The 22,418-nt window shown below is 40.0% G+C and overlaps 1 protein-coding gene across 4 annotated transcripts in view; it reads right to left on the reverse strand.

The window, feature by feature from the left end:
• POP1 (POP1 homolog, ribonuclease P/MRP subunit) overlaps positions 1–22,397 on the reverse strand; it is a 43,212-nt gene extending 20,815 nt beyond the window's left edge. The window contains exons 1-12 of one of the 4 annotated variants that reach the window (XM_072734238.1): positions 22,276–22,388; positions 21,822–22,131; positions 18,402–18,454; positions 16,455–16,622; positions 15,371–15,546; positions 13,857–14,105; positions 9,918–10,005; positions 9,299–9,486; positions 8,203–8,456; positions 7,986–8,079; positions 4,661–4,772; positions 3,990–4,109 (exon numbers count right to left, since the gene is read on the reverse strand). In XM_072734238.1, the coding sequence (XP_072590339.1) occupies positions 3,990–4,109; positions 4,661–4,772; positions 7,986–8,079; positions 8,203–8,456; positions 9,299–9,486; positions 9,918–10,005; positions 13,857–14,105; positions 15,371–15,546; positions 16,455–16,584 (1,411 nt within the window). In that variant the 5' untranslated portion in view covers positions 16,585–16,622; positions 18,402–18,454; positions 21,822–22,131; positions 22,276–22,388. Of the gene's footprint in view, positions 1–3,989; positions 4,110–4,660; positions 4,773–7,985; positions 8,080–8,202; positions 8,457–9,298; positions 9,487–9,917; positions 10,006–13,856; positions 14,106–15,370; positions 15,547–16,454; positions 16,623–18,401; positions 18,546–21,821; positions 22,132–22,275 lie in introns of all 4 variants that reach the window. The other 3 variants (XM_072734235.1, XM_025994752.2, XM_025994751.2) reach the window with 3 other exon arrangements.
• Between the last annotated feature and the right edge of the window lie 21 nt (positions 22,398–22,418).

The raw sequence follows: 22,418 nt of genomic DNA on the forward strand, positions 1-22,418 counted from the left end.
GATCTGAGTGACAGAAGTGGGACTCTACAAAAGACAGGGCTGATACCTAGGATGTAAAGGCACAGGAAAGACAGCTTCATCTTCAAATATTCTAAAAAACAATGATATTTAAATAGAAGAAACAAAGTAGGTAGTACATCCAGATGATGGAATATTATTCAGTGTTAAAAAGAAATGAGCTACAAAGCCATGAAAAGACATGGAGGAACCTTAAACACTTACTACAAAGTAAAAGAAAAGAATCTGAAAAGGCTACATATTGTATTGATTCCAATGAGAGGACATTCTAGAAAACAAAACTATGAAGACTATAAGCAGATCAAGGGCTGGGAAAGAGAAAGAGAGAGAGAGATGAATAAGCAGAGCACAGATTTTTAGAGAAGCGAAACTATTTTATAATACTACAATGATGGATTCATGTTGTTATAAATTTGTCAAATTCCACAGAAATAAAACACCAAGAGGAAACCGTGGACTTCACTAACAATGATATGTTAGTGCAGGCTCATGGAGGCCATGCTGGGGTGGGGTGGGGGTGGGGAAAGGAGAATACAGGAACTTTCTATTCCTTCCACTCAATTTGCTGTGAACCTAAAACTGTTCAAAAATATAAAGTCTATTTAAAACAAAATGGAGTATGTCTGAAAGCAAAGAAGAAGGTCCTTTTAAGTCAACAGTCAGTCTAGTAATGAGGGAAAAAGAATACCACCAGCTAAGTCAGCTTTACCTAAGTGGGCCTACAATGACTATCGATTCCAAATGTAATTCTAAGTCCTATGCCCAAGACTGAAATAAAGCGTAGTTTCTTTCATGCCCAGGCAGAAGTCTTCTAATGAACTACATAACTGCAGAATAACTTAGAGGTTGAAGGAAATAGCATGTTTTCTCCTTTCTTAAATGTATTTGGAGACGACCAAGTTTTAAACTAATACTTTCTTTTAGTAAGTTTTCCTTAAGAACAAAGGAAATTTAAGTTTTTCTCATCTGGGAATCAAATAAACCAAAGTTACAGTCTTCAAATTCACTCTGTTTTAAATTAAACATACAGAACAGTTAAAGGGGACCAATTGAAGCTATGAGGGTTTTTTTCTCCCAAGAGCAAAAACAGAGAAGTCAGTGCACAATGACTAATAATTGGATACTTCACAAAGTCAACTGCAGATCAATGCTCTAACGGTGCTTGGAAAAGCTATAAAAGGGGATAATCTCTCACCTATCACTCTAAACACAACTTGACTCTTCCTGTGTTTGGGGTATACACACTACCGAAGAGTGGTAGAGAAAGATTATAGAGTCCAAAAGCACATGCAAAGCATTTTCTAAAGCAAATTCATCTCTGGATGAAAAAGACTAGTTAAAATCATCTATCAACAAATCAGAAGATGCTAAGGAGAATACTAAAACAACAGTACAACAGGAATTTATTTTAAAATCTCACACAGAAAACAAGTTACTTACATACTGAAATGCTGTGTTAAGTTGAAAAGATTTGAAAAACCATTATTAATATTTGAAATCAAATTCAAGGATCAAATGATCAAGCAAACTTTGTCAAAGCATCTGAAAGTATGCATCATTATTTCACGTTTTTCACTGAAAGAAACTATTTCCTTCTCTACACTCTTGCTATTCTACTCCCAACACTTCTGACACTCAAATGTGCAGTCATTTCCCCAAAAGCAAGTAATTCTGCAACACCAGCTAGGGGTCCTACAATTCAGATCAGTTCTGACACAACCTTCCTGGAGACAGTGTCAGATCCCACAGGTTAAGGACTCAGTCCCACAAGATTGCCCCTTCTTCAGATGCCAATTAGAAGTTTCTGGTCTCCTATACTTCTGATCAGCTGGCTATAAACTGGTCTCATGTATGACCTCCTCCTCAAATGCAACAATTTCCTAGAATGGCTCCCAGAATTCAAGAAAACAGTTTACTTAATCCATTACTGTTTTGTTTAGTTGTTGGTTTGTGTTTTTTAAATAAGAAGACTGAACTCAGAAACAGCCAGATGGAGGAGCCAGATAAGGTAAGGTATGAGGGAATGAGGCCCTTGCCCCCTTTGAACTCACAATCCTCCCAACACCTCCAAGTGTTCAGCAAACTGAAAGTTCACCAAATCACAACTGTTTAAGATTTTTACAAAGGCATAATCAGGTAGGCATGATTGATGAAATCATTGCCCATTGAGAATCAAACTCAATCTCTAACCCCTCTCCCCCTCTCAGAAGCAGGTCTGGGTGGGGCAGGGGTTAGAAGGGCCACCCAAAGTTCCAGCCCTCTAACCTGGTGGGTGGTTCCCCAGGTAACCAGCCCACCATCCTTCACATAAAAGTGATGATTGAAAGGGGCTTTAATGAATAAGAAAAGACATTCCTTTAGCCTTTAAGGCTTTAATTTTAAGAAATTAAAGGATTTTAGAAGCAATATGCTAGAGACAGGTGTATCCGCACAAAAACCAAAATGCATATTTCTTACTCTATCACAGTATCACAGCTATATACCCTCTCTTTTCAGAGTTCTCTGATTCCCAGTACACATAAGAAGACAGTTTGTTATCCGAATCAGGCAAACCCTTCTTTATGGCTTAAGTGGCACCAAAATTGGTCTGTTTTGTCTAAGTCAAAATAGGCAAAGGTTAACCTCAGCTATAGAAAGAGAAATTGGAAGTACATCAGAGAATTATGTTTTATGTCATCATGACATTGATATTCTTACAAGAATTAGTCTTTTATTAATTGACCCGGCTCATCAAAGTATATTTCAAACTTTAGTTTTGAATTATCATCCTAGGTGATGTGTTACATTTGTTGGTAATGTTGGAATAATACTAATCCCTTAAAAAGTTTACTTCTTTATGTAGTTCACATACCAATACTTCAACGGAATTACCTAAAACAGGTTTCAATAAAATACCACAATGACTAACAAGATGGTAGGCCTTCATAGAAATGAAATCATGTTTTTCAAGGTAGACTTTAATTTTCCTGGAACTGATTCATATGAAAATAAAAGTCTTAAAAAAAATTGAATACATAACTGCCTCATTCCAAAAAAGGATCTGAAGCAGCGAGGCAAACAAAGTGGAGTTTAACTATAGCTTTACGGCAATTATGACAGTCAACATTTAATGCAGAGTCAACAATGCAACTTTTAGGGTTGCACCAGACCATAATGCCATTAAAAAGAAAAAAGGCAACAACTCATGTCTGAGATCCCATAATTAGCTGCCTACAGATCTTCAAACTCCTCCCTCACCTTGCATGTGAGGTTCTGACAGACTAATCTGTTGCTCCCTTAATAGGTTATTAACTACACATGGAGGTAAAAAAAAAAAATCTGAAGCTATTACTACACATACCTGTATTTTTCCTCTCAAAACTCAGAAGGTAATTTTAATGATTCTACCAATTAATAGTGTTTAACTGACAATAAATACAATGTGATATTATCACAATTGTTGCAAATCCCAGATCAGATTAAAAAGCCAGCTCCTACCCACCTTCCCATGCCACCCTCACAGAACAACCTCCCACAGGCCACTCTACTGAGTCTAAACCAAGACATCTTCAGCACCTGGGATGGCCTTGCCAGGATTCGAACCTGGATCATCTGTATGGTCAGACAGAGGCTTCCAATGAGCACAAGACCAGCTGTGGGTGCAGATCCCTTCCTCACAATTAAAATTCTGAAATGCCAGGCATTTTCAGAAAACCCAGTCTGCAGAAAGACAGATTTTACCAGATACTAAAAATAAAGAACTCAGGAAAAAAAATGAACATGAGGATCAGACTACACATCTCATAGCTAAAAAATACTTCCATACTTCCATACACACCATCTCCTTTGGTCATTAACACCTTGAAAGGGAGGCAGGTAAAGATCACCCCCGTTTTTTACAAATAAAGTTAGTGCAGAGATGTCAAACTCTTCTAATGGGACTAACCTACTCAAAATTGCAAGGAAAATCAGGGGTGTTCTACAAACTTTACCTTGGCATTTTTCTGGATTGGGCAAAACTTTGGACCTCTTTTGAGGCAAATTTATTCGAGGATCTCCAACTGTCAATCCCAAAATAGTACCAGCCGGAATTTCTGCTGGTGAGGTTACTCCTTTAACAAAAAAAAAAACAAAAAACAAAAAAACAAAAAAAACAAGCTTTTACAAAGTCATTCACAATATACATATATTTGCTTGTATTTTCAAATTTTTAAATAAAAATTTCTTCTTGGGCTATTAAAAAACATACATTTCCTCTTTTTTCCCATTAATACTTTCAGAGAGTAAATTAACATTCATAAAGAGTGACGGTTCCCACCAAAACCAGTAAATTAGCATAACAGATTATTTTATAACATGAACACGTATATTTCCATCAGTGGTTAACTACAGTAGCTTCACACACAGACACAACTGTACACAGGTTAAGTATAGACCTTAGTTTGGAACGTGGTCTATGTGTTTAGCTACTGTATCAGAATGCCAGTTATTTGGAATACTAACATAAACTCCTGTTTGCTTGTCTTCTTGCTGTATTGTGACGAGAGTTGCAAGTTAAAAAAAGCACCACTCCCATGGAGTTAGCCCAACTGTAAAACACTCTCTTGACCCACTTCCCACTCCTCCCTTCTTCCCCAAACTACCCACTTTACCCTCTGAATACCTCCCAACAACTCAAAAATGGCTTCTTGTCTGTGATGAAGGGAAACGCTATCAGGATCCTTACAGGTTTCAATCCACCAGTGGTGAGGTGTCTTCTCTGCGTCCTCTCCTTTCTGAAAAATAACAACTGCTTACCAGACAGGTAATGAATCAGACTTGACAATTCTGTTACAGTTGAGATATGTGAGAAACTGCCACCTAATTTAACACAATAATTAACACCTGTCTAACTACTCTTCTAATTAGAGGCAAGGACACAGCATTACACTTCTCTCAACATTTCACACACTAAAACCACAGCCATGGTTTTCAGAGGGACTACCTAAGCTACTTCACACCTGTGCTCTTTTCACAGAACACTACTGACAAAAGAGACCTGCTCCTTGCTCCTCCTCCACTACCACCAACTTCAAACCAATTTAAGCAATAAAATCTTCCCCATCAAAGAGAAACCAAACCTATACTGTTTGAAGAAATCTTTGGCAAAAGAATATCTTACAATTACATTGTTCCTAGAAACTTCAAATAAGATACACAAATATTTCACTTGTATTTTTCCCAAAAAGAACCAGGAATTGGGCAGGTTTCAAAAAGCACCTCAAGGGCATCTGGCTGGCTCTTGATCTCAGGGTTATGAGTTTGAGCCCCATGTTCAGTATAGAGATTACTTACAAGAATAAAAAATAAAAACTTAAAAACAAAAAAAGAAAACAAAAAAGCACCTCAGTACCAGATGCACACCAAGAAAGAGAACATACTGCCATGATTCATACTAAAGTTCAGTAAAGTAGGATGTGCTCCTACAGATTCTAGAGAAGCAATCTGTTAGCATATGAGCTATTTACCTCACAGAAACTCAGGTAGCATAGCTTACTGATTTAAAGTACAGGCTCTGGAACCAACTTCTTAGGTTCAAATCCTTCCTGAGCAACTTATTAGCTAGAGTGGAACCTCTACTCTGTGCCAGGCACTATGCTAAGCACTGGCGACAGAGTCCTTGCCTTCACCAATTTCAGTGTGAACATCATGTAAGTACACAAGCGAATCTAGACAGATAAACTGAGGGAATGTGCAAAATGGAATGAAATATAATTTATATCGTTTGACTTGAGGTTCAGGAAGGGATTCCAGAGGTATAGAGGCTGAAATCTGAAGAATAAGGAAGGTTTCATTAAGCAAAGAGGGGCTGGGGGCAGAATTTTCAGCCAGGTGGAAAAAAAGCAAGTGTAAAGGTTGTTTTTTTGTTTTGTTTTGTTTTGTTTTTTAAGTGTAAAGGTTTTAAGGGAGCTGAGACCTGACATATTCTAGGACCTGAGAAGACCAGCATGGCTGAGCTGCAGGTGCAGGGACAGGGAGCCAGAAAGGCAGGAAGGCACAAGAGTATGCAGTCACGGTAAGGACTATGGGTTTCACCACAAATGCAGTAAGAAGCTATTCAAAAGCTTTTAATTGGGAAGTGACTTGATGTAAATCAATTGTTAAAAAATCATTGCGTTTCCTGCATGGAGGATGGAGTGAAAAGGAGGAACAGCAGAAGTAGTGAGGAAGCTGCTTCAGTATGCAGACATGCAGACAGGCAAGAGATAGAGTGGCTGAGGCCAGTACAGAAGCAACAGAGAGAAGCCTTTGATTTTTTTTTACAGAAGTAGCCTTTGATTTTTAAAATATCTTTCCTCTAAAAGCTCAAAATCTGTTCCGACCTACCATCTTATTTGACCATATCAAATCTGTGAGAGGCACCGGCATGGAAGGGTTAATTGTACTAACACAGGGAAACAAACTAAATCTGAACCCAGAGTGTCTGATTCCTAATCTCATCTCTCCTCTCTAGACCTGTGTGGTCAACTTGCGCACTACAGCTACAGAGAGCAGTTTCTATTTAATTTCTAGTTAATTAAAATTAAATGAAGGTACAGGGGATCCCTGGGTGGCTCAGCGGTTTCACGCCTGCCTTTGGCCCAGGGCGCGATCCTGGAGTCCCGGGATCAAGTCCCGTGTCGGGCTCCCGGCATGGAGCCTGCTTCTCCCTCTGCCTGTGTCTCTGCCTCTCTCTCTCTCTGTCTATAATAAATAAATAAAAATAAATCTTAAAAAAAAAAAATGAAGATACAAACTCAGTTCCTCAGTCACACCAGCCACATTTCAAGTGCTCAAGAGCTACTGTGGCTAACGGCTACCATACCAGGCACCAGAGAAAAATATGATCCTTGCAGGAAGTTGGACACTGCCACACTAGATGTATTGCTCTTAACCTTTTAGGGATCACAGATCCTTAAGACCAGCTCCAGAGAACCCTCTTACACTGTTGGTGGGAATGCAAGCTGGTATAGCCACTCTGGAAAACAATGTGGAGGTTCCTCAAAAAGCTAAAAATAGAGCTACTCCAGGACCCAGCAATTGCACCACTAGGTATTTATCCAAAGGATACAAACATATTGATTCAAAGGGGCACCTGCACCCCAATGTTTACAGCAGCAATGTCCACAATAGCCAAACTATGGAAAAAGCCCAGATGTCCACAGACAGATGAATGGATAAAGAAGATGTGGTACATATACACAATGGAATATTAGCCACCAAAAATAATGAAATTTTACCATTTGCAACATTGTAGGTGGAACTAAAGGGTATTATGCTAAGGGAAATAAGCCAATCAGAGAAAGCCAATTATCTTATGATTTCACTCATATGTGGAATTTAAGAAACAAAACAGAGTATCAGAGGGGAAGGGAGGGAAAAATAAGACAAAATCAGAGCAGGAGACAAACCATAAGAGACTCTTAACTAGAGGAAATAAACTAAGAGTTGCTGGAAGGAGGCGAATGAGGGTAAGGGGTAACTGGGTAATGGGCATTAAGGAAGTCATGTGAGGTAATGAACACAGGGTGTTATATATAACTGATGAATCACTGAATTCTACCTCTGAAACTAATAATGTACTGCATGTTAATTGAATTTAAATAAAAATTTCTTAAAAAAAAAAACCTAGCCCCAGAAAATATGAAAATATGTACCATGCAAGTACAAACAAACAATGGCACACACTTTCAGTAATTTTAGGGGCTCTCTGTTACCTACAAACTCACAAAACTCACAAACCAGAAGCATACTCTGCATTTAAATAAGGATTAAGTCTGTTTACTCATTAGATTTGCTTAGCTTTGTTCTTCTAGAAGTGAAAGATGACCATGTATTTGGTAATAAGCACAGGTAGAGAAATAAACATTTATAGGCCATGGCCCAAAATGCTACCAAAGTATGTTAGGGTTCACAAATTTGCTAAGGACAGGAGTGGAATAAAGCACTACAGTCAAATTTACTCTTACGGTCTGGACAGAAGCAGCTTTTAGAGCCTCAGTTAGGATGGAGTGGGAAAGTGGACCAATTAACCGGAACCTGTTCATCTCCATCGTCAAATCACTGAAAGAGAGAAAAGGTCTTAAGATGGAAACTTCCATCATACACAGTGTCTAGCCACTGGTGAAAACTGAGTAAGTCTTCACTAAAACTGTTCAGTAGGTTCAGAGCAAATTCAGCCTGTACCTGATTATAATGCCTGTGGCTGGAGAGACCCAAGAATATGGTTGATGTGGATCTCTAGTTCCATCACCCATAACTTTAACTGGTTTAGCATTTTCTCCATCATCTTTCCATTTTCTTTTCTTGCCAATTTTCTCATCAGGCAGTTCAGTTTGGCTTTTTTCTTGGGATGTTGTCAGCAGGGGGTCAGGGGTGCAGATGGTTGATTTGATGGGTTCCACACACTGGCACGCTGCTTTTAGTTCTTCTAAAATATCCTAAGGAAATACTGAAACACTTCAGGTGGTTCAGTTCATGTTTTTTTTTTCTCCCTTAAAAAATTTACACCTTGGGTCTCCAGGATCAGGCCCTGGCTGAAGGCAGCACTAAACTGCTGAGCCACCTGGGGTGCCCTACACAGGTATAATCCTTGAGATTAATTCTTCTCAACTCTGTTACTGCATTCTTAATTACCATTGAAATCAGTGCTTTGGAAATTTAAATACTATAAAAGTTGGGCTGATAGCTTGGTATTTGAATAAAGAGAAGAATGTTATGTGAATATGAAATGAAGCAAGTTTTGACCTTTCAGTTTTTAGTAAGCCATTAAGTAAAGGCAGAGATGAAAACCCATTGTATTATGCAGTGGTTTGAAATGCTGCATTTGGTTTAATGTTCCTACTAGGCTTTGCGTGAGTACTGCATTTTACATCTTTCTGTTACAAGACTTTATCTACACCATAAGAAATACGGAAGTTAAAATTAATATAACACAAAAGAGAATAAATATCAGAGAATCCAATCTACCTTAAAAAGGAAGAAGGGATGCCTGGGTGGCTCAGTGGTTTGGTGCATGCCTTCAGCCCAGGGTGTGATTCTGGGGTCCCAGGATTGAGCCCTACATCGGGCTCCCTGCATGGAGCCTGCTTCTCCCTCTGCCTGTGTCTCTGCCTCTCTCTCTCTGTGTTTCTCATGAGTAAATAAAAAAATAATAAAATAAAATAAAATAAAATAAAATAAAATAAAATAAAATAAAATAAAATAAAATATAAAATAAAATAAAATAATAAAATAAAATAAAATAAAATAAAATAAAATAAAATAAAATAAAGGATTATACCTGTTTAAGAGTTGGATGAAACCAGATCCACAACTGCCTGCTCTCAGAAGTGTGAACAGGGGTCCTCTCAGACTTCCAAATAAATGTGACAGGCCCCAGCATCTCTTGAGGGTATTTGTTTGCCCGATAGAGCAGGACACTACCTTGGTGCTTTCCAGACAAGCAGTGAACTGCTGCAAAAGTCAGTCCTGACATAAATAAAAACAAAATTCCATGATCCCCAGCACTGAGATGGCAGTATTATCTCCAGATCACCATATTGTTACTTGTTGTCTACCTCCATGAGGGATGAGGTGCTAGTTTTGATCAATGCAAAAATGAAAGCCTGGCACAAAATAAGTTCTCAATAAATAGTGAATGAATGATTTAATGAAGTTTGAGTTTCTGATCGACTGAACTCACTCTCCCAGAATAATGGCTCTCTCACTTTATACTTGACAATGTTAGAAATCATTTGAAACCACCCCACCTTCCCTAATGTTAACACACTCCTGGGAACAAGAACTGTCTCATGCATTTTTATAAATGTTTAAATTCCAAAATGATGATGATATGAATGCTCATGATATGAATAAGTATGTGAAGACTAAAACAGCACTCAACTTTGAAACAGGTTTACCTGCATCTGTGCTACACATTGGAGAAAGTGCCTTCAGTATTTCTTCCTCTTTGCCCTTCAACTCCAAACAACAATAGTAGGATAAATCCTGTATAAAGAGAGAGACATAATTAAAAACAGAAAGTGAGGGGGATCCCTGGGTGGCGCAGCGGTTTGGCGCCTGCCTTTGGCCCAGGGTGCGATCCTGGAGACCCGGGATCAAATCCCATGTCGGGCTCCCGGTGCATGGAGCCTGCTTCTCCCTCTGCCTATGTCTCTGCCTCTCTCTCTCTCTCTCTCTGTGACTATGATAAATAAATAAAAATTAAAAAACAAAACAAAACAAAAAACAGAAAGTGACACAGGGGAAAGCTGTGAGAAGCCAAAAGCCACATCAGAAAAACTTTTAAGGTCAAAGACACACCAAGTTGCTAAAGCTGTTTATAAGTCAAAATCTGAAACCTGTCTATTCCTAGGAAATTAGCAAATATTCTTAGACCAATCTAAAGCAAAATCAAAAAGAATTTCCCTTTAAAATGCTAAGTTACTGGGTTCTTTTCAGAAAGAAAATCTGTTGGTGCACCTGGCTGGCTCAGTCAGGGCATGCTGGAGGAGCATGCAATTCTTGATCTCAGGTGGTGAGTTTGAGCCCCATGCAGGGTGGAGGGATGACAAATAAAACTTAAAAAAAAAAAGAGAGAGAAAGAAAAAATTTTTTTTGAGAAAGAAAATTTTATAGACAAGTTCTAAGTACAGTATAAAGACTGCTGCCTCTAAGTAAAGGATTATTCCTCCTCCAAATCTAAGGTAAGAAATCAGAATAGCAAGACAGCAATAAATTCTGTAAAGCTATGCTAAGGTTGTTCCTTTGGTTAGCTAATTCAGGACTCCAAAATTACTTAACACTGGTAGAAATATAATGTTGCAATTCATTTAGTCCATATTCCTCCAATCCTTGGTCTTAATTAGGATATTCAACTCTGACTAAACAATGCACAAGGAAAAATGAAAGTAATGAGAATAAGACCTTACCACTGTAAATAAAACAAGGAGAGATCAACCAAGCTAGTAAAATCAATATGTTAAAGCAACAGTCACAGAAGGGAAGCTGAGCGCCAGGGGCTGGGCTGTCCCCTACTCTGCCCAATACCCCACGAGCCAGGTACTCTCTGTTGCCTTATGTGACAGATGAGGACACTGAGGCAGGGACTACTACTAAACAAAGCCATATAACCAGCAAGTGGAGAAGCCAGCATTTGAGTCGAGCTCACTGACCCCCAAACCAGCCCCTCTGCCATAGCACTTTTAAGCAATTTCAGGACACTCAGCAACTGGAACTAAAAGGCAAATCATGGCTAAGATTCCAACAAACTCAAGTTAATCAGTGCTACCACTCATACACAGAAATCTTCCCAGCAACAGCAATCCACCCTCAGCTGCCAGTGGTCAGATGAACCTCCCCCAAATTTGTACAACTGGTGACAGCCCTGAATAATGATTAATAGCCCAGACGTCCTGATGTCAGACCTGGGCTCAAATCTCAATCAACTTCACCACTTACTGGTTGTACAGCGGTGGGTAAATTACCTAATTTATCTGATCCTTGGTTTCCTCATCTGTAAAGGGGACATAATGTTAACTACTTACCTCACAGTCTTGTTTTAAGGACTAAATGAATAAACATATGGAAACCATTTAAGTGGGCCCTGGCATACAATTAAGTACTCAAAAATGTTTGTCTATTAGTTATTTTTATTACTTAGGGCTGATCAAGTGTAATAAAAATATCTGATAACGTCAGCAAAAATCTTGCTGTAAGATTTTTGTAAAAAGTAAGATGTAACTTTCATGTCTGTCTTAAAATTTGAGAGACAGCGGGGGATAGTGGAAAAAGCACAGGCCTGGGGAATTAGCTGCCCCAAAGGCTATCTAGCCACCCCAGACTGCACAACCCTGGACAAGTCACTTTATCTCTCTGAATCCCAGTTTCTACAATGTAAATAAGAGATTTTACTATATTCAATTATTTCTACTGCTGAGTCTTCAAAAGCTCTCAAATAGTTCTGGTATTTACTTCCCACCTATTAGGAAGGCTATAATCAAACTGAAAATGACAAGTGTTTGGTGAGGCCACGGAGAAATTTAACCATTGCACACTGCAGGTTGGAATGAAAAAGAGTACAGTCTCTATGTAAACAGTATGTCAGTTCCTCAAACAATTAAACATAGCATTACCATGTGAAATAGCAATTTCACTTCTAAGACTATATCCCAAAGAACTGAAAAGAGACTTGAAGAGATATTTGCATACTCATGCAGGAACATTATTCACACCAGCCAGAAGGTGGAAGCAACCCAAATGTTCATTGTTGGATAAACAGATAAGCAAGATGGGGTATCACATACAATGGAGTACTATTCAGCCTCAAAAATGAGGGGAATTTTAACACAGGATACAACATGGCTGAACTGTGAAGACATTATGTAAGTGAAATAACCAGCCCAAAAGGACAAATATTGTGTGATTCTACGTTTATGAGGCATCTAGAATGGTCAAATTCCTAAAGATAAAAAGTAGAATGGTAGTTGCTAGGAGCAGGACAGTGGGCAATGGGGAGTTATGGTTTAATGGGAAAATGAAAAAGAACTGGAGATGGATGGTGAAAATAGTTATACAACAATGTGACTAGAGTTAATGTCACAGAACTATACACTTAAAAATAATTAAGGGGGGTACCTGGCTGGCTCAGTTAGTAGAGCATGTAACTCTTAATCTCAGAGTTGTAAGCTCAAGCTTCATGCTGGGTGTAGAGATTACTTAAAAATAAAATCTTAAAATAGAAAATAATTAAAGTGGTAAAATTTGATGTTATGTATATTTTACCACAATTTTTTAAAGGTTATTACATTGATTATTCTGCTATATTGCTCTCAAGAGGTATCAAAGAATACTAATACCAGTGATTTCAAAACTCGGCCAAGGCTTCCAGTTATGCAATGAACACGTCATGAGGATAAAAGGTACAGCATAGGGAATATAGTCAATGATATTGTAATAGTGTTGTACAGGGACAGATGGGAGCTACACTGTGGTGAGCACAGCATAACATATAGAGAAGTTGAATCACTATGTTGTACCCCTGTGACTAATAAATATCGTGTCAACTATACCCAGATAAAAAAGTTAAAAGACAAAAACAAAAAAATTTGGCCAAGGCCATCCTGATATTGAAAGACCCTCTACAAAGATCAAATTTCTAAATATGTACTGAAAGAGAGAATGCAATTGATTTAGCAATTGGGAAAGGGGAGAGGGACAAGATAAACACTATTACCAGGCTCTAAAACAAACTATCCTTTCAAAGAATTTAATGCAAACTTCCTAGCATCCCACTGAATTGTAAACACTTAGAACAACATTTTGAACACAGCTATAAGGCACACAAATATCTGTTGTTGACGAACGATTTCTAAATGAATCAATGCTGAAGAAATCTCAAACATGACCACCAAGACCATGCAGGGCCTGGTTCCTACTTGTTTCTCCCAAACTAATCTCACCTTCATGTTATCCTCGATCTTACTCTCTTCATCTTTATCACAGCGAATTTTTTTTTTAATTTTTTTAAATTTTTATTTATTTATGATAGTCACACAGAGAGAGAGAGAGAGAGAGGCAGAGACACAGGCAGAGAGAGAAGCAGGCTCCATGCACCGGGAGCCCGACGTGGGATTCGATCCCGGGTCTCCAGGATCGCGCCCTGGGCCAAAGGCAGGCGCCAAACCGCTGCGCCACCCAGGGATCCCGATCACAGCGAATTTATTTTAATTCTTCCCTCTTACCTGACTTTCTCTGCCTCCCCGACTGCCCCATTTTCTTACCCCTTGGAGCCAAGCCCAGACATCACTTCCATTTTGGCTAAACAAAAAGAAAGAGAAAACCAATTGGAAAAGCAATACCTGAAGGAGGCAACGGTTTGTCATGGCTCGGTAGCAGGCTCTGTGGCTCTTCACTGTGGGCCTCTCCCCAAGACAGTAGCCCCACTTCTTGACCATGTGAAACCGTTTGGCATGCCAGATGTGAGTTTCTAGCCATATGTTCTTCTTTTGTCTACGGTTAAATACTAGCACCCGATTTTTGTGACACCTTCGAGCTTTATGGCATTTATTCTTTGAATGTTCTTTTTTCTGATGTACTGCTTTCTCGGCCTGTGGTTTCAAGGAAAGAGACAGATCCTAGTTTGCAACTATCTCAAAACAAAGTTACATGTGAGTAACTCAAACAACTAACTTTAGATTAAGTGGGCTCCACAGATATGCTTAATTTTTTAACTTGGTTATCTCTCCAATGAAAGACCAGGAGAAGAGACAACAGAGTGAAGATTTCAGAGATGGCCAGACTTAGAGAGAAAGCAGAGTTCTATCACTTACTAACTGGACAAGCTTCGTGGACTATGAGGATGAGAATATTTACAAAAGGCTCCACACAGGAACGTAAGCTTACTGTGGCTATCCATATAAGAGAGCAGGAGAATAAGTCAGATGCTAGCTTTTCTGTTATTGGTTTTATTGTTTTTTTTAACCTCTGAGACTAGAGCTAAACCCAAAATAGGATGAAAAATACAAAACGAGGAAAACCTATACATTTCACGTCAGTTAGGTCCTGACAGGCAAATGCCAAGCCTGATCACTGGGAAACAAACCTAACATTAAATCTAGAAAGCACAAAATTCCTGTTCAGTTTTCACTCTTAATCTCCTCCATAGCTGAGTGAAACTTTTGTGCAGGGAGGGGGGAAGAAAAACCCCAAAACTCTTCTTTAGTCTGTGGGCTCCTAAAGATAAAGACTTTGTGTTGATGAATTCTTAACCCCACTACCAGCATAGTACACAGAAAGCACTCCATGAATAACTTTTGAATCAACTAGCAGAGACATGGGTAGCTTACACAATCTGAGAATGCCTAAGCCAAGAGTTTTGGTGAAGCCAAAAACAATTAGACTTGAACAAAAATTAAATCCAAGTTTCAAGTTTTCAACGTTGAAAAAGTCAAAAGGCACATTGATGATTTTTTTTTCTTCTTAACCTTCCAACTTCAAGCTGGCCACAGCCCCAAAATACAGAGCTAAAATCACTCATGTAGTAAGGTCAGGATTTTATTTTAAATCTGGCAGGGGAATTAAACTATTTAATGCCATTAAAAGAAAGAGCTTCTAACCTGAAACTAATAAAAAAAAAAAAAAAGAGGAAGAAAGTAGGAAAAAAAGGGGGGGGGGGGGGCTTCCAAACACTGTATGACTGTATGTAATATCCAACTGTCTGCTAATTACATAGCAAGAGGGGAGGTGGGGGGAATCATAAGTAAACCAAAAAATATGCAAAATGATCACAATGCTTTTGGTTTACATTTTAATTCTATCAGGTTAACACTGCTTAATTTCTTTTAGAAACTAACTTAAATATTTACGCTCATACCTCTTTCTGGGCAATCTCCTGCAACCGCCTGGGAAGGCGCTTGACATTGTGGCTCATGGCTCTCCGTCTCATGTGCCGGGGCAGTGTCTGGAAAACCAGCGAATTAGAAGACTTCTGGGTCACTGCTTTCAACATAGCACTGATTTCAGCAGCTCGGGCCTGAGCAAAAGTAGAAGCTGTCAACAAAAACAGCACCATCATTAAAGACAAGTCTTGAATCCATACTTCTGGCAGACCTTAGAAGGAAGACAGATTTGAAGTACATGATCTTACAACCCACTCACCACCCAAACCACAAATGAGATTAATACCAAGGGGTAGTTATTGCTGTATTATAAGATTATGAAATTATTCTGTTTCTACTTCCCTTTTCTATATTCAGTATTACTTTTCTAATCAGAAAAAAAGAGGTCTACATGCAATATAATCACAGACATTTGTAAGTGCAACAATCACACAAGAAAACAAAGGTGAGATTTTAACAATGGTTGTGACTTCAAGGATTTTTTTTACTATTTTCTGCTTTTCCCAAATATGTAGCCATAACTATTACTTGTTTTACTTATTGAAAGATGAAAATTTTTTGAAAGTATAAACAGACACAGAAACTAGAAGGCACACCTAAAGAATAGAAGGTAATGGGGATAGCAGGGGTGACAGGAGACAAGATCTGAAGGGGCCTGGAGACAGGTATTTAAAGATCTTAGTTACCCTCAGAGTGTGTTAAATTTGGTTTCACCTTTGGAGAATGTGTGCAAAGGAGTGTAGGTAGCATTTCATATTTCAAAAAGGGGGTGGGGGAAGGGCAAAGAAGATTTTAGGACAAAAAGGAACAGTTCACAGAGAAGAACTTATAAGAAGATGAAGAAGAGGAAAAAAAAAAAAAGAGAAACTCAAGAGGGAAAAGCCACAGGATGTCAGGCCCCAGGAAGTCGAAGTCCAGGCTGGAGGGGAGAAGAGCTCAACACGGAAAGAGAGGAGAGAGACAGGAAGGCATGGCCAAGACAGAGAGTGCTGGAAATCTGGCTGCATTAAACAGACAGCTCATCATACGATCAAGCTTCACTTCTTCCCAAACACCTACCAGTGATATACTTGGGAATCTCCTGAGACGTGCCCTCGGGACCTGCTTTCCATCCTCCCTTTTTTTTAAACATTATTTTGGAGGAAGTCTGTTCATTCACATCAGGATCAACTGGGGAATGGTAGGTCATTTTGGTTTGCCGCTGTTGTGAAGTTCCAGGAAAAGGGCCTAGTTTATTTTTAAAAAGAAAACGAAAAGAATTATGTCAGGCCTAACAGAGATATGGATTACAGTGGAAAACACCGTATGCTGAGGGGCAACACTAACATGTTTTTAATTCTACAATCACCCGTAAGGTGGCTATTACTACCTTCCCTTTAAATAGGAGGGAATCAATTCGGGTAGGAAGGTTGAATTACCTTGCCCCACGTGACATAGTTAGCAGGCAGCACACTGGCTAACCTTGTCAGCATGACAAACTAACCCTGAACATAACTGATATAAGGGCTCTTTTGTCCAAATAGTACAAAATAGATTTTAAATCTTTTTTTTTTTAAAGATTTATTTTTATTTATGATATACATAGAGAGAGAGAGGCAGAGAGAGAAGCAGGCTCCATGCCGGGAGCCCGATGCGGGACCTGATCCCGGGACTCCAGGATCGCGCCCTGGGCCAAAGGCAGGCGCGAAACCGCTGAGCCAACCAGGGATCCCCTAGATTTTAAATCTAAACTCCCGGGACACCTGGGTGGCACAGTGGTTGAGCATCTGCCTTTGGCTCAGGTCGTGATCCCGGAGTCCTGGGACCTCCTCCCAGCAAGGAGCCTGCTTCTCCCTCTGCCCATGTCCCTGCCTCTCTCTCTGTGTCTCTCATGAATAGATAAAAAAAAATCTTTTTTTTTTTAAAAAAAGGCAGATACAATAAACACACTCTATTTCTTTTAGGAAATAAAGAATGTAATTTAATAATAACTATGTTATGATAGAGATATAATATATCTGCTCTACGTACAGCCAATTCTTATTCCCAGTAGTTATGCTCTGTAAAGTCACAACAAACCCTGAGTTAGCAAATACTGAACCACTGTTCCTAGAGAAAATACACACACACACACACACACACACCCCTATCACAGACTGCAATCTCAAATCATAAAAACAACTCATCTTGGTACATTGTTTCCTTTTTTTACAAAGGAAAAAAATGGATTCAGAAGTGTTAAGTGATCTGCCTGCAGCTGCCCACAACTGCAACTCAGTCCCCAGCTGGAGAGGGAGCTTCCTGGGCTCTGCTGCACGTGCCCCACTATAGTCTCCACCCTCTGGTCACTCTGTAAGAAAGCTGAAGCAAGGGCAGCCGGGTTGCTCAGTGGTTTAGCGTTGCCTTCAGCCCAGGGTATGATCCTGGAGACCTGGGATTGAGTCCCACGTGTGGAGCCTGCTTCTCCCTCTCTGTGTCTCTCATGAATAAATAAATAAAATCTTAAAAAAAAAAGAAGCAGCAAGCTGAAGCAAGAAGGCAGCTGGGAACCTCAGTTAAGAATGTCCATGTGCAGTGACTCCAATTTTTTCCCTCTTTTTGCAAGCCCATGAATGACCACCAAAGTACCATGAGTATTAATTTGGGGGTAACAAATAAATTTAGCAACTAGGTGAATTTGCAAATACAAAATTTGTGAATAATGAAGGTCAACTGCATCTGTTTTTAATGCAGGTCATTTACTATTTAAATAATAACTAACAATGGGGAGTCTGGGTGGCTCAGTCAGTTAAGCATCTACCTTCAGGTCAGGTCATGATCCTAGGGTCCTGGGACTGAGCCCCATATAGGGCTCCCTGCTCAGTGGGGAGCCTGCTTCTGCCTCTCCCTCTCCCTCTGCCCCTCCCCCGTTCGTGCTTTTTCTCTCTTTCAAATAAATAAATAAACAATCTTAAAAAAAAAAAAAAAAAGAGCTGACTAAAGCATTTTGCTCCAAATAGAATAGAAAGAATACCGTGTGTATCTTACCTTGTTTTTGAGCTTGGAAAGGTCTCCCACCTCCATTATGGTACTCTATGCCCCTATCGGCCACAAAGCCAGAAGACAAAGTAACATTAGTGGGCTGGTTTCTCATTTTCTTAGCATGTTTTCTTTCTTTTGCATTAGACATTTCTGAAAAGGAAGAATAAATTTAGTACAAGCAAAGAGAACTTCCATGCAAAATAAAAATACACTTAGTAAATAAATATTCCTGTAACTCAAAATTTGATTCTTTAATATAACCAATCTTTATTTATTATAGGTGGATTGATGATATCAAAATGTTATCACAATACTGACCTACAGAGACTTATCACCAGGGGTATTTCTAGGGGAGCCATGAATGGTATTAGCACCAAAAACCCAATTCAATAGGAAAAAAAAAACAATTCTATTGATGGAAGAGACCATTATTAGTATATTCTAGATTACACTGCCAGATAATTCAATCATATCCCAATGATGACACTGAATAGTCTATTGAAAGAATGAAAAATGAGGTATAAGATCTCTCTGCCATAGAAAAAAATTCTTAGGTGAAACAAGAGCCACGTGAATCAATGAAATATAGTACACACTATTCTGATATAACCTCTACAAAAACTGAACATAAATTACTGATGCCACCAAAATGAGACCAGCTGTACCTTCAATTTATAACAGCAAAAAATTTCAATTTGAAATAAGGAATAAGGATAAAGGACAAAACCCCCGAGGGAACTTGACAGATTTACTCAGTAGTTCTCAACTTTCAAACTCAACATCTCCCCTTTTCTTTTTTAATGATTTATTTTTTTATAAAAGAGAGAGAAAAAGAGCAGTAGGGAACAGGCAGAGAGAGGGGTAGAGAGAGTCTTAAGCCTACTCCCCAGACTATGGAATTGGACTTGGGACTCAATCTCATGACCACGATCATAACTTGAGCCGAAATCAAGAGTCAGACACAACCAACTGAGCCACCCAGGCTCCCCTCCTCTTTTTTTTTTCCGGAATGGTTTGAAACACCTGTTTTCTTTTTTGAAATGAAATTCATTAATAACATAACCTACTGTACATATGCCTTTTACATATATATATATGTATATATATATATACATATATATATATATATATATATATATATATATATATATATATACTCCCTAACTATAATGTAAAGGGAGGGCTAAGAACTAACTTTAATAAAATAATATGTACTTTCTGTATTTAAGTATTTCACCACTACTGAGTGACAATATGTAATGAAGAGATATTCTGAGCTCAGGGGTATAATCACCACAACACAGGCACCAATACACGCATTGGCACAATTTGTAAAGCTGGGGAAGAGGCCTAGAAGCCTCCATGCAATAGTCATTAACTCTTTTTTTACTGACTAGGGAAATCTGAAGAGTCCTGTGCAAAGAAGGAAGCTCAGAGTAGCAGAGCCAAGCCGTTCTCATAGCACTTCTCAAAGCATACCACAAATGCAATAGGTACAAAGGCAAAGTAATACAGGTGTGTTGACCTGTGCCTCAAAGAGAAAGTAGCAATGCCCCTGGTGACACAATTTTCCAAACTAGTGAATACCCCTTGGTAAAGTAGCAAAAAGAGGGGGGGGAGTGTAATCTTGTTTTGATTTACTGCATTCCTGGAAAACTCAGTGTATATTAAAACCATGTAACCAATATTTTGTGCTTTTATGTAAAACAGATATTGGGCTACTGTGGGACTTTCTTGCACACTCCAGGATGTCTAACATCCCTGGTCCCTGCGTGGTAAATGCCAGCATCATTACCCTAATCATTATGCCAACCCAAAACACCTGCACAAACTTACAGACTGTCACATCAAGATTCATACCACCCCCACTGAATGCCACTGAATTAACTACTACCCATTCACTTACCTCTTTCCCAATGGAAGCCTCCATTCAAAATTAAGAGTAACCAATGTTATGTAGAATTTAAGACTCCTTCCTTTGGAGTTAGAAAGATCTGGATCAAATACCTTCCTTAACACTTTTTAGTTATATAATTGTAGAGAAAAATCACAGGTTGCTCTGAGAATAAAGTAATGTATACAACATACTGACATGGTGCTTTGCAAAAACTGTAGGCTTGATTTACGGTAATTATTCACGGAGTGAGAAAAGTGAGAAGATAAAACTGAGACAGCTAGATGAGGCCAGACTGAAATAACAGAGATTATGTCATTTTACTTTCTCATTCCATTCGGCTTTCTCCTAAATGAAAGACAACCACATGTACACCCAAAACCATTTTTCAAAATTTTAAAAAAGATTTTATTTATTTATTTATGAGAGACACAGAGAGGCAGAGACACAGGCAGAGGGAGAAGCAGGCTCCATGCAGGGAGCCCGATGTGGGACTCGATCCCAGACTCCAGGATCATGCCCTGAGCCTAAGGCAGACCCTCAACCACTGAGCCACCCAGGCATCCCACCATTTTTCAAATTTAAAAATATGTAGTAAGTAAATGAAGTTCTGCAGAATCAGTCAGCTGGTGAATGACCCGGTTCAGGTCAGTCGGCATTAAGAATCACTCAGAATGATTTTATAAAACCATTTAGTTCCCCTACTATTATCTGAATTAAAACTTATCCAGCAAGACAGCTCTCTCTTGGGAGTAGACCTGGGAACCCTGGTCTATTCAGCACTAAAACAGGCCAGGAACAGGCTGGGACTCGGGGATTGCAGTAGGCTTTGATATCAGACTAAAAAATTAGCAGGTCAAACTAGCAGTGGTCGTCAAACAGTTCTAACAGCAATAGACAATATAAGGTAAATCCTAATGAAGTCCACATTGGGCTCCCCGTGGGGAGCCTGCTTCTCCCTCTGCCTATGTCTCTGCCTCATGAAAAAAAAAAGGGGGGGGGATGCGGAACCAGAGGTAAAGTCAATGAGAAAATAGGATTTCAGTTGGTTGGTATTTGAATAGGGAAGGAGTTCAGGAATCTTCTGTGTGAATTCAGGCGTGAGGACTCTGGACAACTTGGGTGGGATGAGAGAGTAGGAGAGGATAAAACTGAGTAGGCCAGGGAAAACAGACTGGAAGTTCCATTTTATTCCATGCTTGAAGCCCTGAACCAATGAAAAAAGCTCTGAAGGCTCTTGAGCAGGAAGTAGAAAAACCAAACCTTAATAGTATGTGGGACAAAAGAAGAGCAATCAAGAGGATTTTCCTACATTACGTTTCAGAAGCAGGGCAGGACAGGGATCTTACCTGTCTATGTGTTGTACCTCTAGCACCTTGGTGCCTGGCACCAAGAAGGGTTCAATATATATCTGCTGAATGTAAAGTCGCACGCAGAAGTGTTTATAGTGCATTTACTAACAGAATAAGAAATATCTGGCAGGTACCACACCTTCTGACATGGCAGGACTATCTGCCAAGAGACCAGCCTACCTTATTTTGAAATCGGATCCCGGTCACCAGGGCTCGGCTCAGATCCAAAGCGAACGCGCAGAGACCCCGTAAAGCGCTAGGAGCGCTCGGGAATGGGACCCGGGAGGGGCGGCAGGTGAAGCACGCCCAGGTCTCGGCGGGGTCCCCTCAACGACCCTACTCGTTCCCTCGGAGTAGCTGGCGGGACGGGGCGAAGCCCATCCCCAGGACAGCACCTGCGCGGCGGGACGCGGCGGGACGCGGCGGGACGCGGCGGGACGCGGCGGGACGCGGCGGGGACGCGGGGTCGGCCGCGCGGCCCCGGCGCAGGCTGCCAGGAGAGAAGACGTCACGGGGTCTGAGCTCAGGGCACACCCGGAGAGCCGGGCCGGTGCGCGGGCGCTGAGCGGGGACCTCACGCGCACTCCGCCCAACTCCCGCGGACCCTGGGGAACACCGGCCTCTCGCGACCTACCTCCAGAGACTCTGTGGGAGGAATCCAGGGCTCCCCGGTCAGAACTACAAGGCTCTGCGACAGTCGACTCCGCCGAGACGCGCGAGGCGACCCATCTGTAGGGCGCATGCGCCAGTGCAGTTGCGGCCTCCACGTGGCCGGGA

Source organism: Vulpes vulpes, chromosome 13 (genome assembly GCF_048418805.1).
Source record: "Vulpes vulpes isolate BD-2025 chromosome 13, VulVul3, whole genome shotgun sequence".
Taxonomy (NCBI): domain Eukaryota; kingdom Metazoa; phylum Chordata; class Mammalia; order Carnivora; family Canidae; genus Vulpes; species Vulpes vulpes.